The sequence below is a fragment of the Fringilla coelebs genome (assembly GCF_963513975.1).
Source record: "Fringilla coelebs genome assembly, chromosome: 15".
NCBI classification, from domain to species: Eukaryota; Metazoa; Chordata; class Aves; order Passeriformes; family Fringillidae; genus Fringilla; species Fringilla coelebs.
The window spans coordinates 11976066-11989003 of NC_140041.1; the positions used below are offsets into that span (position 1 = coordinate 11976066).

The 12938-nt window shown below is 41.4% G+C and overlaps 1 protein-coding gene across 1 annotated transcript in view; it reads right to left on the reverse strand.

Annotated features, from left to right (window-relative positions):
* ADAMTS2 (ADAM metallopeptidase with thrombospondin type 1 motif 2) overlaps nucleotides 1-12938 on the reverse strand; it is a gene marked incomplete at its 5' end in the record, with an annotated part of 173374 nt that overhangs the window by 102894 nt on the left and 57542 nt on the right. The window contains 1 exon segment of the mRNA XM_084216061.1: nucleotides 7565-7724. Within this exon segment, the coding sequence (XP_084072187.1) occupies nucleotides 7565-7724 (160 nt within the window).

Sequence of the window (12938 nt, forward strand, 5' to 3'; positions counted from 1 at the left end):
TGTGAATTGTTATTAAACACAGAGTTTGAATCCCATGGTACAAAACAGCAAACACTACATGCTACCCATATTTTTGAATTCTCACTGTCAGAATCCATTTCCTAAACAGAGATAGGGGTTGCAGAGCACTTTCAGTTTGTCAGGGCAGAATATTAAGGTCTTTCTGCGAACAAGTTTCTCCCTCTTTGAGCCTGGCAGGACCCGCTGGATCCTCGCCATCCTCTGTTTTTCTCAGCAGGTTGGACAACACGAACGCAGCTTGTAAATAAACAAACCACAACGGGATGACACTTCACAGAAAAACACACCAGTAAATGTGAAATTGCAAAAATCTTGTGGGTGTGCACATACATTTTCATAAGGCAAACCTCCCCACACGCCTGTGGGCGGCTGCACACCCTCACACATGAGAGCTCTGGCTGGGCTTCTGCAGGCAAAGCCCGACTTCCCAACTGCTGCTCCAGTGAACTCTGCCCCTCCACAGGGCTCTCACCAGAAAGACACGGGGTCAGCTTGCTGTGAAAACAAGGTTTATGTCACCCTCGTCCAAAAGGCAAATATTTTCATCTCTCTTTCCTCCCAGGAGACTGAGAGGCTAAATGCATTAAGGATTGTGAGATCAATGGATATTAGAAGTTCACAAACATGAACTTTAATAAATCTGCTGAAAATGTTTTGTCTTTATAAGTAAGCGTTGACTATATGTAAACACAAACAAGTGATTAATCAACCTCAGTTTCACACTCCCCCAAAGCTGAATTTAGGATGTGAAAGAAGGATTAGCTGATAGAAGGATGTGAAAAATAAAATGAGTGCTTTCTCAATACTTTCATCAAAACTCATCACAAAAATTTTACAGGAGTATTCATATGAGAACTGGAAACTTGTTTTATAGGCCAATATCAGCTTTATTATAATTTTGTTATATTTAGCAAAATTTGGTAATATTCAACTCCAGCTATAAGCTGCTCACAGCAATAATTTTGGAGAGCCTTATAGAGCTTGAATTTAGCAGAGAAGCTAAAATTAACTCATCAAGTTATTTTTGAGAATTAAATTAATTTTATTTTTATATTAGCTGTGAATACAGGCAAATCAGTGATATTTAAACAAGTACAAATAATTAAGTCCTTCACCCTTAATCAATGCATATCTGAATGGAAGTAACTTGCTCCAGTAACTTCCCTCATAACCACAACAGAAACCCATTCAGAATAAAAAATCCATTTAGCCTAAGGTATGTACCTGAATCCCACTGAAATCAATTTGATTTAAATACCTGCTCAAAGCTGAGCCTGCACTGAAGTGTTTCCTCAAAGTCTACACAGATCCCAAGCTGCCTAATGAGAAAGGCAGGGACAAATACAGAAACTGAGCTTCTTCACATACTATTATTATGTTCCTATATTCCAGGAAGATAATGGTAGTTTAGCAGCAGTTTATTTCAGCTTGGTGGGGTGTGTGGGAGGGGGAGATGACAGCTCAGTGCCAGGAACCTGCAGTGGAGCTGGGCCAGGTGGCAGCTCTGCTCCAGCTCCAGGCCACCCCACCAATTTTTACCTCTGTACAAGAGGATTTGTGTTCCTGGTGAAACAAAATGGTGCTGCAGCAACTCCAGATTCAATATAATGAAGAAATAATTACGAGAAATTATTTCATGCATGTTCAACAATTCTGGGAGTGATTTAAAGCACCTGGAAAAAGGAGATGTTTAATTGAAAGAAAAATCCTCTGAGGATGGAATATACTTCCCAAAGCACTCCAAAATTCAAAAAAGCACACTGCAAAGGTAGCCCACACAGCTTTGCTTGGTCCTGATATGCATATGCCTCACCACGTATCAGCAGTTACATGAGCACATCCCCATCGAAAAAACTGAGCAGAATTACTGATATTGAGAAAAAAATCAATTCCATTCATTTCACAATAACTTTATTTCCAGGCAAAATGAAAATGACTTTTCACCTGACACCCATCTGTGGCCCAGCTAAGGCCACCCACTGAGGAATTCCACAGCAGAAAAGTTCACCAACTCTGGATAAAAATAGGCTATTCCTGGCATTTCCCATCCGGTACATTTAAGAGCACTGCTCATTAGCCTTCACCTGATCGTCCCACATGATTTGCTGCACTATTGTAAAAGTAGAAACCTTAAGATTTTCCCTCAAAGTTACTGCAAGGATCTCATTTGCCTAGCAAAGAATTGCCTGATCAGCTTTAATGCAGATGGCTGGGAAGGGTGACATCCCATGGCCTAAGATCATTTTCCCTGGAGATTTGTTTTTCCCATGAGTGCTTAACCTTGCTCCTGAATCAAAAACGGATTTGCCACTGAATTCTCAATCTTCCTCTTCCCAGAAATCCCCATGAATCTGCAATGTGGAATTCAGAGAAAACCCGAGACAGGGGAGAAAGACAGATGTATTTATCATGCACAGATGATGTAGGAAGGAGACAAAAAATATTGTCATCAGAGTCTTACTGACTGCAAAATAAGGGAGCAATAATTAATCAGCAAGAGTGCAAGCTGAGAGGAAATATTGATTGGATTTGGAGAAACTTCAGCTTCCTGTTCCCCTGCAAAGGTAACCAGGAAAGTTTGTGTAAATTATAATGGCAGCTGGCCAGCCAGCAGCCAGTCTGAGCCATTTCAGGCAATCCAGAAAAATATACACCAGATGCACGTTGGTTTCTAAAGAGTAATTTAAATACATTAGTAAATCAATGGCATTGACAGTTTGATGGACTATGATGGAGGAGTCTTCCTCTGAAATATCATCTCCAAAACCTGCAAAGCTCTGGCAACTGAGTTGTTACAACTTTATCATATTTTCAACTTTCATTTTTTCAAAAAACTTCCAGAGTGGAGTTGTTTCAGCTTAATTTTACATGGATTTCTCCCCTGCTGAACTGGCCTCTAACTTTTTAGGGTTCCTAAATGTCAAAGAATGTTGTTGTTTTGCATTGTGGAGGGCCAGGAGATGCCAGTGAGAGGACTGAGGACCAGCTCTACTCTGATGAAGTTTGGGTCTGTCAGAAAGAAGCTGGCAACCACTATTGAGTAGAAGCAGTAAATTTTTTTATCTGACTGGTATGAGCTTGCAGCCAGGGGGATGATTTTACTTCAATGCAAAAATAAAATTAAATAATTGAAAAATTTACCAAAAAAAGTAATAAAAAAATGGTGGAGTTTGCCCCAGGAAGTACATCAGACGGTCACATTAAATGATCACATCATTCTTAGCACCAAGGCACAACTCCTCTGCAGGTCTGACCTCTAGCAACCCCAAGTATTGCCATGGGAAGGGGTCACAATGGGAAGGGCAGAGCTGTGGGCTTGTCCACCCTGCCAGCCCAGAGCTATTCATGATGAGACTTGTGTCAGACTCTGCTTGGCCATTCCAAGGGATTTAACTGGCACTCACAGAAACAAAACTTTCTGGTTTAAGCACATTTGGGGAGTTACCTTACTGTCTTCATCAGTAATAAACTGTTCTTGGCTGAGATCATCTTTCTTCTGCACAGTAAATAAAACTGTCACTAAAGCTGAGTTTCTGTTTCTCATCAATCATACAATACAATAAAACTCAGAGCACAGTACTGAAATGACATTTTTTAGAGAAAAGGCAAGCCTTAAGGAAATTTTAGTATATTCATTTTCTTTCAGCTGATCAACATAACAGACACAATAATTTAGGTGGAGAAATGTGATATTAAAGCTTACAAGCCTGATAATCAGATTGGCTCTAGAGGCAAAAATCAAGCCAGCTTTCCAGGCCTCATCATAACCATTAATTAAAGACTTAGCACCTCTTCAGTTAACACTGGAAGAACATTTAAGCAAAAACTCAGCAGTTTCAAGAAAAAACAACCCACCCTAGCTTATCTATTTAATTCCAGTTTTATTATGTAGGTAGTTTTACTGCTATCAAGGAACATTTCTCATGTTTGTAAGAAGGAATTCAACTGGAAATATTAAAATATGTTCAACATGATGCTTATTTTTATCTAGAGGAAGATAAATTATTATACGTACTCAAGCACTAAAAGCAGTTGCTAGAGAAAATAGGATTTATTCTCACCACACCTGCAATATTTCAGCCACTACGTGAAAATATTTCTCTTTCTGAAACAATTAGCCTAATCTGTAGTGAGCTCACACAGACTTTTACAGTATTACTCTGCTGAAGATCATTACTTGCCTAAAAAATTACGCTTACATTTTTCCAGTACATTAACAAATAGCATTGTTTGAGAGAAGACCAGGCAGAAATATTACACCCCATACTCTGCAATTCTCCCAAACCCCAGATAATCCCACACCAGTCAAAACAAATTATTCAGGTTGCCAAAACAAGTAGTTACATTTCCCAATCTTCTGATAACGTTTTACGTAAATGCAGAAGCAAAGCTGGCACAGTCTGGAACCAGGGCAGGGCAGATCTCTCCCAGCACATTCCACTTTTCAAAACCCAGCATGTCAGCAGAGCCTGCATAGCACAAGATGTACACCTTGATCTCTGCAGGCCTTAGGAGGTTGTGGGGTTTGCTTGTTTACAATTTTCAGACAGATGCAATCTCGGTTTTTCTTATTATAATATAAAAGATAGATAGCAGCGCATGGAAAATGCTAGAAGAGCCCTGTCGTCGGGTCCATCTCACCACATCTGTTGACATAATTTAGAATTCACTTCCATGGTGTGGAAAATGCAATTTTTTTTCTTTAGCTTGTTGTTTTGAATCCTCACTCCCAAGCAGTCCATGGATCTTCCATTAGCCCTGGCTGCCCTTTGGGGTGTCCAGCTGTCCCCACCTTCAGGGACCTTTGTCCCACTGCCTGGTGGGGGATGCACATTGCCTTGGGGCATTGAGTTCTTCGACAAACCCCCCTCCAAAATAATTGCATTCAGTAGAAAATCCCAAGCCCTTGTGCCTTGTGAGGTCCAGCGTGGCCACTGCCCGCTGCACACCCCAGACCTTGAAGTGGTGGCTGATCCTCTCAACTCCAAGTTCATGGAGTTCTCAATTCCTTCACCTCCTGTTTCGCTGAGGAGAGAACAGCTTGTCCTGATTCTTGTGAAATGAGTGCCAAAGATAGGAATATTTATAAGGAATTTGTATCTATCTATCCAAACCAAAACATTCAAAAATCATGACTCACAATCCCCTCCCAAATCATGGGATTAAATTAACATATCATGGGATTTTAAAAGATGCTGTTATAAAAATTATGGAACACATAAATTTTGTTTGTCACGCATTACCTTAAAATATTTACATAGCCAGAAACTACATATTTTTATCAACAGTTAAAAGAACCAGAAGCTTACCTAGGGAAAAAAAATCATCACATATTCATAAGATTCCTGGAGGCTGGACCTTTAAAAATAGTCCAAGTGTTACAATTCATCACATGTAAATTTATGGGATTTGGCAACAATGCACTTGTCTCCAGGGATATTGGAAAGAGGGGGAGTGCTCTTGGTTAACCTTTTTTTTTTTTTTTTTTTAATAGATACAGCATGCTGAAAGTGCCCTACTAAGTATTTCCTAACTCACATCAATCAGTTTAGAACACTATGGAGACACACAGCAGAGTGTGCTTATCAATGCCCAATCACTAAATATTTTGGTGTTTGTTAACCAAAACTCAATGCATTCTGGAAAAAGACCAAGTGGAAAATAAAATTACAATTTGTGAAAGCACATCCCGTCCATGCCTTTTGCCTAGAGCAATCAGAGGTGGGAAGCCAGGTTTAATAAAAAAAAAATGTAGAGAACAAACCATTTTTGAGCGGTTGTTCACTTTTTTTATTAAAGGCAAAGACAATTTCATGGAAAAAAATCCCCTTTACCCTACAGTTTTTATTTTTACTGATTTTTGGTAACAGTGGGGTTTTTTTCCAAAATAAAAACCAAGTTTCCAAATCAAAGGCTGATGGTGTAGAAGCGAAGATTACTGCCCTTGGCATTCTTTCCTTAGTTTAAAAATTTGAAATATCACAACCATTCCTACCTGTCCCCAACACCTGCTGTACCAGACAAGGTCACTGCTGCTTCTCGGCCCAGCAGTGCTGGCTGGTGGCTGTGATTACTTTGTGCTTTTTACCACAATTTACAAACTCCAGCCCTGACACAGGGGAGGTGACAGACACCGAGTCTGGTGGCATCAGACGCGGCGTGTGGCTTCGCTGCCAGGTACAGGCTGCATCTCAGCCACTGCTGACAGAGCCTCCTCCAGCAGGTACCAGGTGCCAGTGACTGGAGCTGATCTACAGTTTGTGCTTTTCTGTGTACCAGACTCCTACTCCTGAGGAATATTTACCATCCAAAACCAAAAATACTGCCATAAGGTGTGAACAACATCAAGTCTCTTTTGTTTAAGAGGAAGCACGGCGAGCGGCTGGTGTTTTCCAACATGCAATAATTTTATAAACATTCACTAATAGAGCAACTTCCACCTTACTTACCGCCCAACCCTGCTGGGACTGTGGCACTCAGACTCCTGCATTACCCAGATCTGCTCCACAGTGAGTACAAAGGCAACGAGAAGAACTCACCAAAACACTGTGTCAGTCACAAAATTCACAGATCATTTCCAAAGTCGAGAAAAAAAAATGGTTGAATGATAGTGCTTGATTTCTTTTTAATCCTTGTTCCAACCTGAACAGTGAGAAATTTATATTGTTCATGGGGCCCAAATTTCATTGTCTCATCCCTGTGGCCCTCTGTTCCTTCCTTCCTATACTCGAAACCCCACTGTACTGAAATAAGATAATACTAGGGTATGAGTGACAAACAACTCTGCAGTTTGGTACACACATTTGGAACAAAAATGTAGCTATTTTGTTGTTTCCACTCAAATGACCCAGTTAATTTCAGTGTTAACATCAGCTGTCAAAACATCCTCTTAGCAGATTTGCATCCCTTATTTATTCAGAAAAAAAGGTGCAATAACCAGGCAGTTATCAGAGAAACAGAAAACACTACACAGAATGGGTGTTTATATTTAATTCTTGCTATTCCATCACTGTCTATCACATACTTAGTACATTATATTCCACTCTTGGCAACACATAAATAAATCCAGAAAGTTTGTGTTCATACTGGAGATACCCTTATTTTCCTTTTGGTACTAATGCATCCCAGTGAAGACACTGTCACTGAAGCCCATGTACCATGCCAGCCTCAGTGTCTTGCTTGCAGCCTTCCAACAGAGCCTTTGCAAAGCCAGCACTGCCACCTGTCCCAGCAGCCACAGCCACCTCTGCACTGCTGTCACCCACCATCCCCTTCCTCTGCTCTAACCCAGGGCTTTGGGGGGCACACGATTTTATGTTGGCCATCTCTGGAGCCAAGGAAACTCTTCAAGGCAAAGACAGTGCCACCATCCCAGAGATGGTTTTCAATGTTTGCTTAGCCCATAGAAAACATTCAAGATGTTTCCTGCTTTTCCCTCCTTGGAGGGAGAGGACATTTCCACTTGGAAGGATAAAAAAGCCAGAGGTAGCAGATGACATTGGCTACCTGCCTTCAGCTGCACCTCATCCAGAGCCCACCTTACCTCTGTACACAGTATCCACGCTCTCACCAGGCAGCCTCTTCCTGGCAGCTGCTCTGCGGTACACCACGTGTGTTCTGCCTCCTCCCTCCTCCTCCTCCTGGGCGCCCCTCTCCAGAGGTTCGATGAAGAACTCGTCCTTGTCCGTGCGAATCATGCCAGCCTGCAGCACAGGGCAGAGATGGAACACTTTGCGTTACTGCACGTACAGCAGGCGCTGCGAGCAAACAGTTACAATATGCTTAAGCACACTTTAGTGCTCTCTGGAGAGCAATTAGGATGCAGAGAGGAAAGCAGGTGAATTCTTTATTAGAGCAAAACAAAGCATCGTTTTCCCAGCTTGACAAGAAAGGACAAAAGGTACAACTCTGAACCAAAAGGATTTCTCCTTGAGCCACGCGAGCCAAGTGTAGGTCTAAGAAACTGTCTAGGAAACCACCCTCTCCATTAAAAAACATCTACATGGGAGTTACTATGACCTTAGCTATCCATCAGGCCCAGACCACTCCAGTGTTTACTATTTCTGCTATCAGTGCCATAAGTTGATGTGCACTTCAGCAGTCAAGAGTTGTAGAGTCACCCTTTCTGTCCAGAAGCAAGGTAGAAAAATACTGCAGCTTACATTCAGGCAGCTAAGCTTTGTGATTATTTCCCCTGTGACACAAAGCCAACAAAATAATCTTTCAAGAATTAGCCACTACTAGTCTGAGTGTCAGTAGCGCATTGTTAAAAAAACCCCAATTTATTCAGACTGGACCAAATGCCCTGGTATGAAAGTAGAAACTTGCACTTCCACAAAGCATGCCAAAGGAGCATCATCCAAGCAATTCTCATTGCATTCAAGGGAAAGCTTCAAAAAGACTGAAAACTTTAAAAAAGAAAAGGACTTTTCACCTTCTTCATGCACGTGAAACAACTGGGCTTGGGCACCTGGATCACCTGGGCTTGTCTCCTCTTGCAGTCCTGCCCAACTGCAGGAGGTCACAGCAGCCAAGGGCTGCTTGCAGAGATGGTTGGCTCGAATCAATTTTTTCTGCATGTTTGCACATCTGTGTTTGAGAAATTCAGCTACTGAACTCTCAGCTTGCAGACAAAGTCTTACTATTAACACGAATGAAATTGGTCCAGATCCAGCCTTCAGAAGCTCTTTCACCACATTCTTTCCCACTCTGCCCAATCCTGGAGAGACTGCAGTTTCAAATTTGTACTGTGACACTCTCCATCTTGCCATCTGAGCTCCTGGGAGCCTAAATCCCCTGTTCAGTGAAGCCTTACCTCAGGCTTCCAGGGGAACCAGTTTGGCTCCTTTGAACCCAGTATCCTCAGTTGAAACAAGCACATCTAAGCACACATCATATTCCAACACCAAAGTTCTCATACAGCACATATTTTTCTTCTACAAGCAACAAACTACATTCCTACTGCTATAAATACAGTATGTTCACTGGTTCCCTCCTTGGAAAAATGTCAGGTTCATTTGTCATGTCTTAACTTACATTAGGCAAGATTTCCAGTCCCAGAATTCGTATATATAATGTATACAAAAACAGATTGGAGAGGAAGGATTAAAGAAGAAAAATTATATCAAAGCAATTTAAGTTGATGCCATCCTGTCTGTATAGAGGAAACTGAATTTGAAATCCTGTTTCTTCTTAACTAATTTAGATTCTACATCAGACACAGAAAAGGTGAGACAGGCTCAGCAGCTTAAGGAAGTCAAGACAACCAAGAAAATAAGTGCTGAACCCAAAGAGACAGCAACTGATCTTTCACTGTAAAGGGGAATACATGAAAAATTCAGACTTGATGTTACTCTCCTTTTAATGTTGTTCTAACTAGATAACACACACAGTTCTTCTGGATATTAAATATTATATCCAGAAATTTGGAAATCTTTTTATGATAAATGCACAACTAAACATCAAGAAGGAACAAGCATTTGCAAGTTCAACAGCACAGGGTATGATGCACACACCATACTACACCCAGGAGAAATACACTGAGAGTTTGACTGTCGTGTGAAAAATATGAGATTTTGGTTTTTGCAAGTGAAAAAAGCACCATGGTTGTGCACATGTTCTTATATATTTTTGGATACATTAAGCCTAATATTAGCTAAGCAGCTAATGCCAGACCTTAGTTTGGAATGCAGACTATAATTCAGGATAGAGGGGGAAATGCTGCTGTACACTGTGTGCAGCAGGCAGTACTGATGGCAGCTTGGAGGAATTTAGATCTTCTAAGAAAGTTAACAGAGAAACAATGTCTGCAATCAGCAGTTGAACTGATTGGACAGAGGAACAGCTCTTATAGGTGACCTTTAGCTTCCAGGGTATGATGGCCTTTTGGAAATTAAAACTCTTGGTCAGAGTGAATTCTCCTCTCTGAGAAGGTGAAGGTGACACCCTGGGACAGGCTGTAAGACTAAACAGAAAGAGATATTTGAATACTGAATCCCAAGACATAAAACAGTGCTTAAACACTGACTTTTTCTGCAGATCATTGTGCCTTTTTGTATTGGCCCTTTTTTGTTCAGGGAAATTCATGTGGCACTGGAAGCTGCCAAAGAGCAGGACAACATCAGGTGCTCTCATTCCCCACTCTCCTTCTTGGATGGACATAACACCACTCTGCACATCCCCATGGCAGCATCCCCCCTGCTTCTGTAGGGGTATAGAAAGGAAGGAATTTAACCTTCAAACACAGAATCATAGAAACTCCTGAGTTGGAAGGACCCCCAAGGACCATCAAAGCCCAACTTCTGGCTTCATGGCTGAATGTTCTTTTTCTCATTTTAATCTTGGACTACACTAAAATTTCTCTTTTCTTTTCGTACTGAGAAACCCAACAACTATTTTCGATCAGAATTATTAGGAAAGAATGTATTTTTGAACTGCAAATTTTTTTTATTTTTATATATTGCATGTCTTACATAGTCTTTGTTTCACCCAACATATTGTCATGAAATAAAATAAAATAAGAAAGAATGGCTATTTCAGACTTTAAGAAGAAAATTCATTTAAATGGCAAGGCAGAGTTCCTACAGCAATCCACTGTTCAAGTCATCTGCCTAATAGTGACCACAGCTATAAATGATTCATTAAGAAATATGTGGGGCTCCTGAAAGTCTCCACCACACATTTCCTTACTGCTTTGAGCAAGACATTTAACCTCTTTACTTCCATTTCTCCACCTCTGAACCAGCATAACAACAGTCTTGCAGGATAATTGCAAGGCCTGATTTGGGGTGGTTTTTTTTGGTCAAATGCTTTGAACATGAAAAGCTCAAGATGAATCGCCTAATGCATTTTTTTTTCTGATGCTACTGAGAACACTCTCAAAAAGCCACCATGAAAGGGAGATTGTTTTTAGTCATCATCTCAACACCAGCGTTGTGCACAGCCAAGCAAGCAATAGGGCAGCAAACGAGGCAGCAGGGGTTTGCCCCCATCCTTCAGCAGTCCTGTTCTTTTCCACAGCTGCCATCCCCTCTGTGCCAGCCCACCATGCCAAGACCCCTGTCAGACAACCACCAAGTTTGTGATGAAAAAAGAGAGCCTTCAGGTGGCTGCAATTTCCTGGAGAATGCCTCTGGATGACTAAGATAGAAATGCTGCATTGTTTGAGCACACCTGTGCCTTCCCTTGGCTGGAAGGGCTTTGGAAAACCCTTGCACAGCCATCATCTGGACATTTACTCCATGAGATGTGAAAACAGATTTAAGCCTTTCAATTGCCCATTCCCCAAAAGTTCTGAACAGAATCACAGCAAGGGCTTTCACACACTAAGAGCTTAAAAGTACCTGCTATTGTAGTGCTTTTCTGTCCTATACTGCTCACCACCCATCCCAGGAATGTTGTACTTCCAGGCATTATGGATTAGCAGTGATCACCCTGCTCTACCACTCTGCAGCCACATACACACTATGCAATCCGTGGAATGGATTGCAATGCATGGAATTGTGCATCTCCATGGAAAGGAAGTCCAATTCTGGAAAAATTGCTAAGCTCTTACCTCTCCTCTTCTGTGACTTTTAACTTGAAACTAAGCTGAATATAGGAATATTGGTGATGGCAGCTATGATTGTGTCCTGTCACTAATGAAAATATAAATTAATAGAAAAAGTGTTTGCCTTTGAAATGCACCAAATTGTAGCAAAGAGCCTACAGTATCCCACTATTTCCCAAAGAGGGACATCCCCAAGCCTTCCTTGCAAGGGCTTATAGATCCCAGCTGCAAATTACTCCAGTCAAGCACTGCTTGGCACTCATTAATATGCATTAAAGACTAGAGCAGAAAACACTTAATCAAAAGGAAACGGCAGTTCAGAGAATCAAAACCTCTGCTAAGGTTAGCAAGGCGGTTATTTAGAAGTGAAAGCCACACGGAAAAAAATCCACATGGAAGACTGAGAGTGAATGTCCTGTCTAATTAAGACATGAATTACACTGATAAGCCACAAATGAGTCCATTTGTGGATCACACAAGTCGGGGTCTAGAGTCCCACTAGTCTCTTTTGAGGGTAACAGGGCTCCTGCAAATCCCTGGAGACCTCCTCCCAAGGCTTTCAAGGACCACAGGTTCTACATGTACTGGCAATGGCCACAGCCACGTGGGCTTTCTGCCCAGGTAAACGACACCAATCCCATCCTACACCACAGAGATCTCCTCTCCAGCCCAGGAGACCTGCCAGAGCTTTGCCACCACACCACAGAGCTCAGCTGAACAGCAGGTTTCTTATCCCATCTCCTCAACGCCCCCAGCCCCTCCTGCATTTCTAAGGACATTCTTCAGAAGCCTAATTTGACAGAAAAACTGCCTGGCATATTTAGATCTACAGAAAACTCCAGGTTTTGGAGCGTGAGCTCCTGTGGAGAATTAAATGTCTCTCTGGCTCTGCACTTGGTGAGCGACTTAATTGTCTCCTCATTGCATTCAGATCACAGCTCCTGGTTCTGGGCTGTAATGAACTAACCTATCCAGAGGCTGCTTCAGGACTCCAGAGCCTCAGCCCATCCCAAAACCAGGAGTTTAATTAATGTTCATTTTCTTCCTCATTAGCACAGATTTACAAAGCTTCTCATTGCCATAAAAAGGCAGATTTACGTCCCAATCTCCGAGCACATGGTATAGATAGGAAGATAAAATTAAATGTGAACAAACCTGAAATTAATATTTTTTAAAAATCCACATAACTGGTTAATTAATTAAATCAGTAGCCTAGGAAAACAGTGTTCCAGAAACTCTTAGAAATAACATTTCTGTAAATAGAGAAAGATCTCATTTTTTTTGAATATTTGATTCTGAAAGAGGTAACTAGCCAAATTACAAATCCCAAATACAATCTTGAAATATGGGCTATTTTTTTGAGACAAAA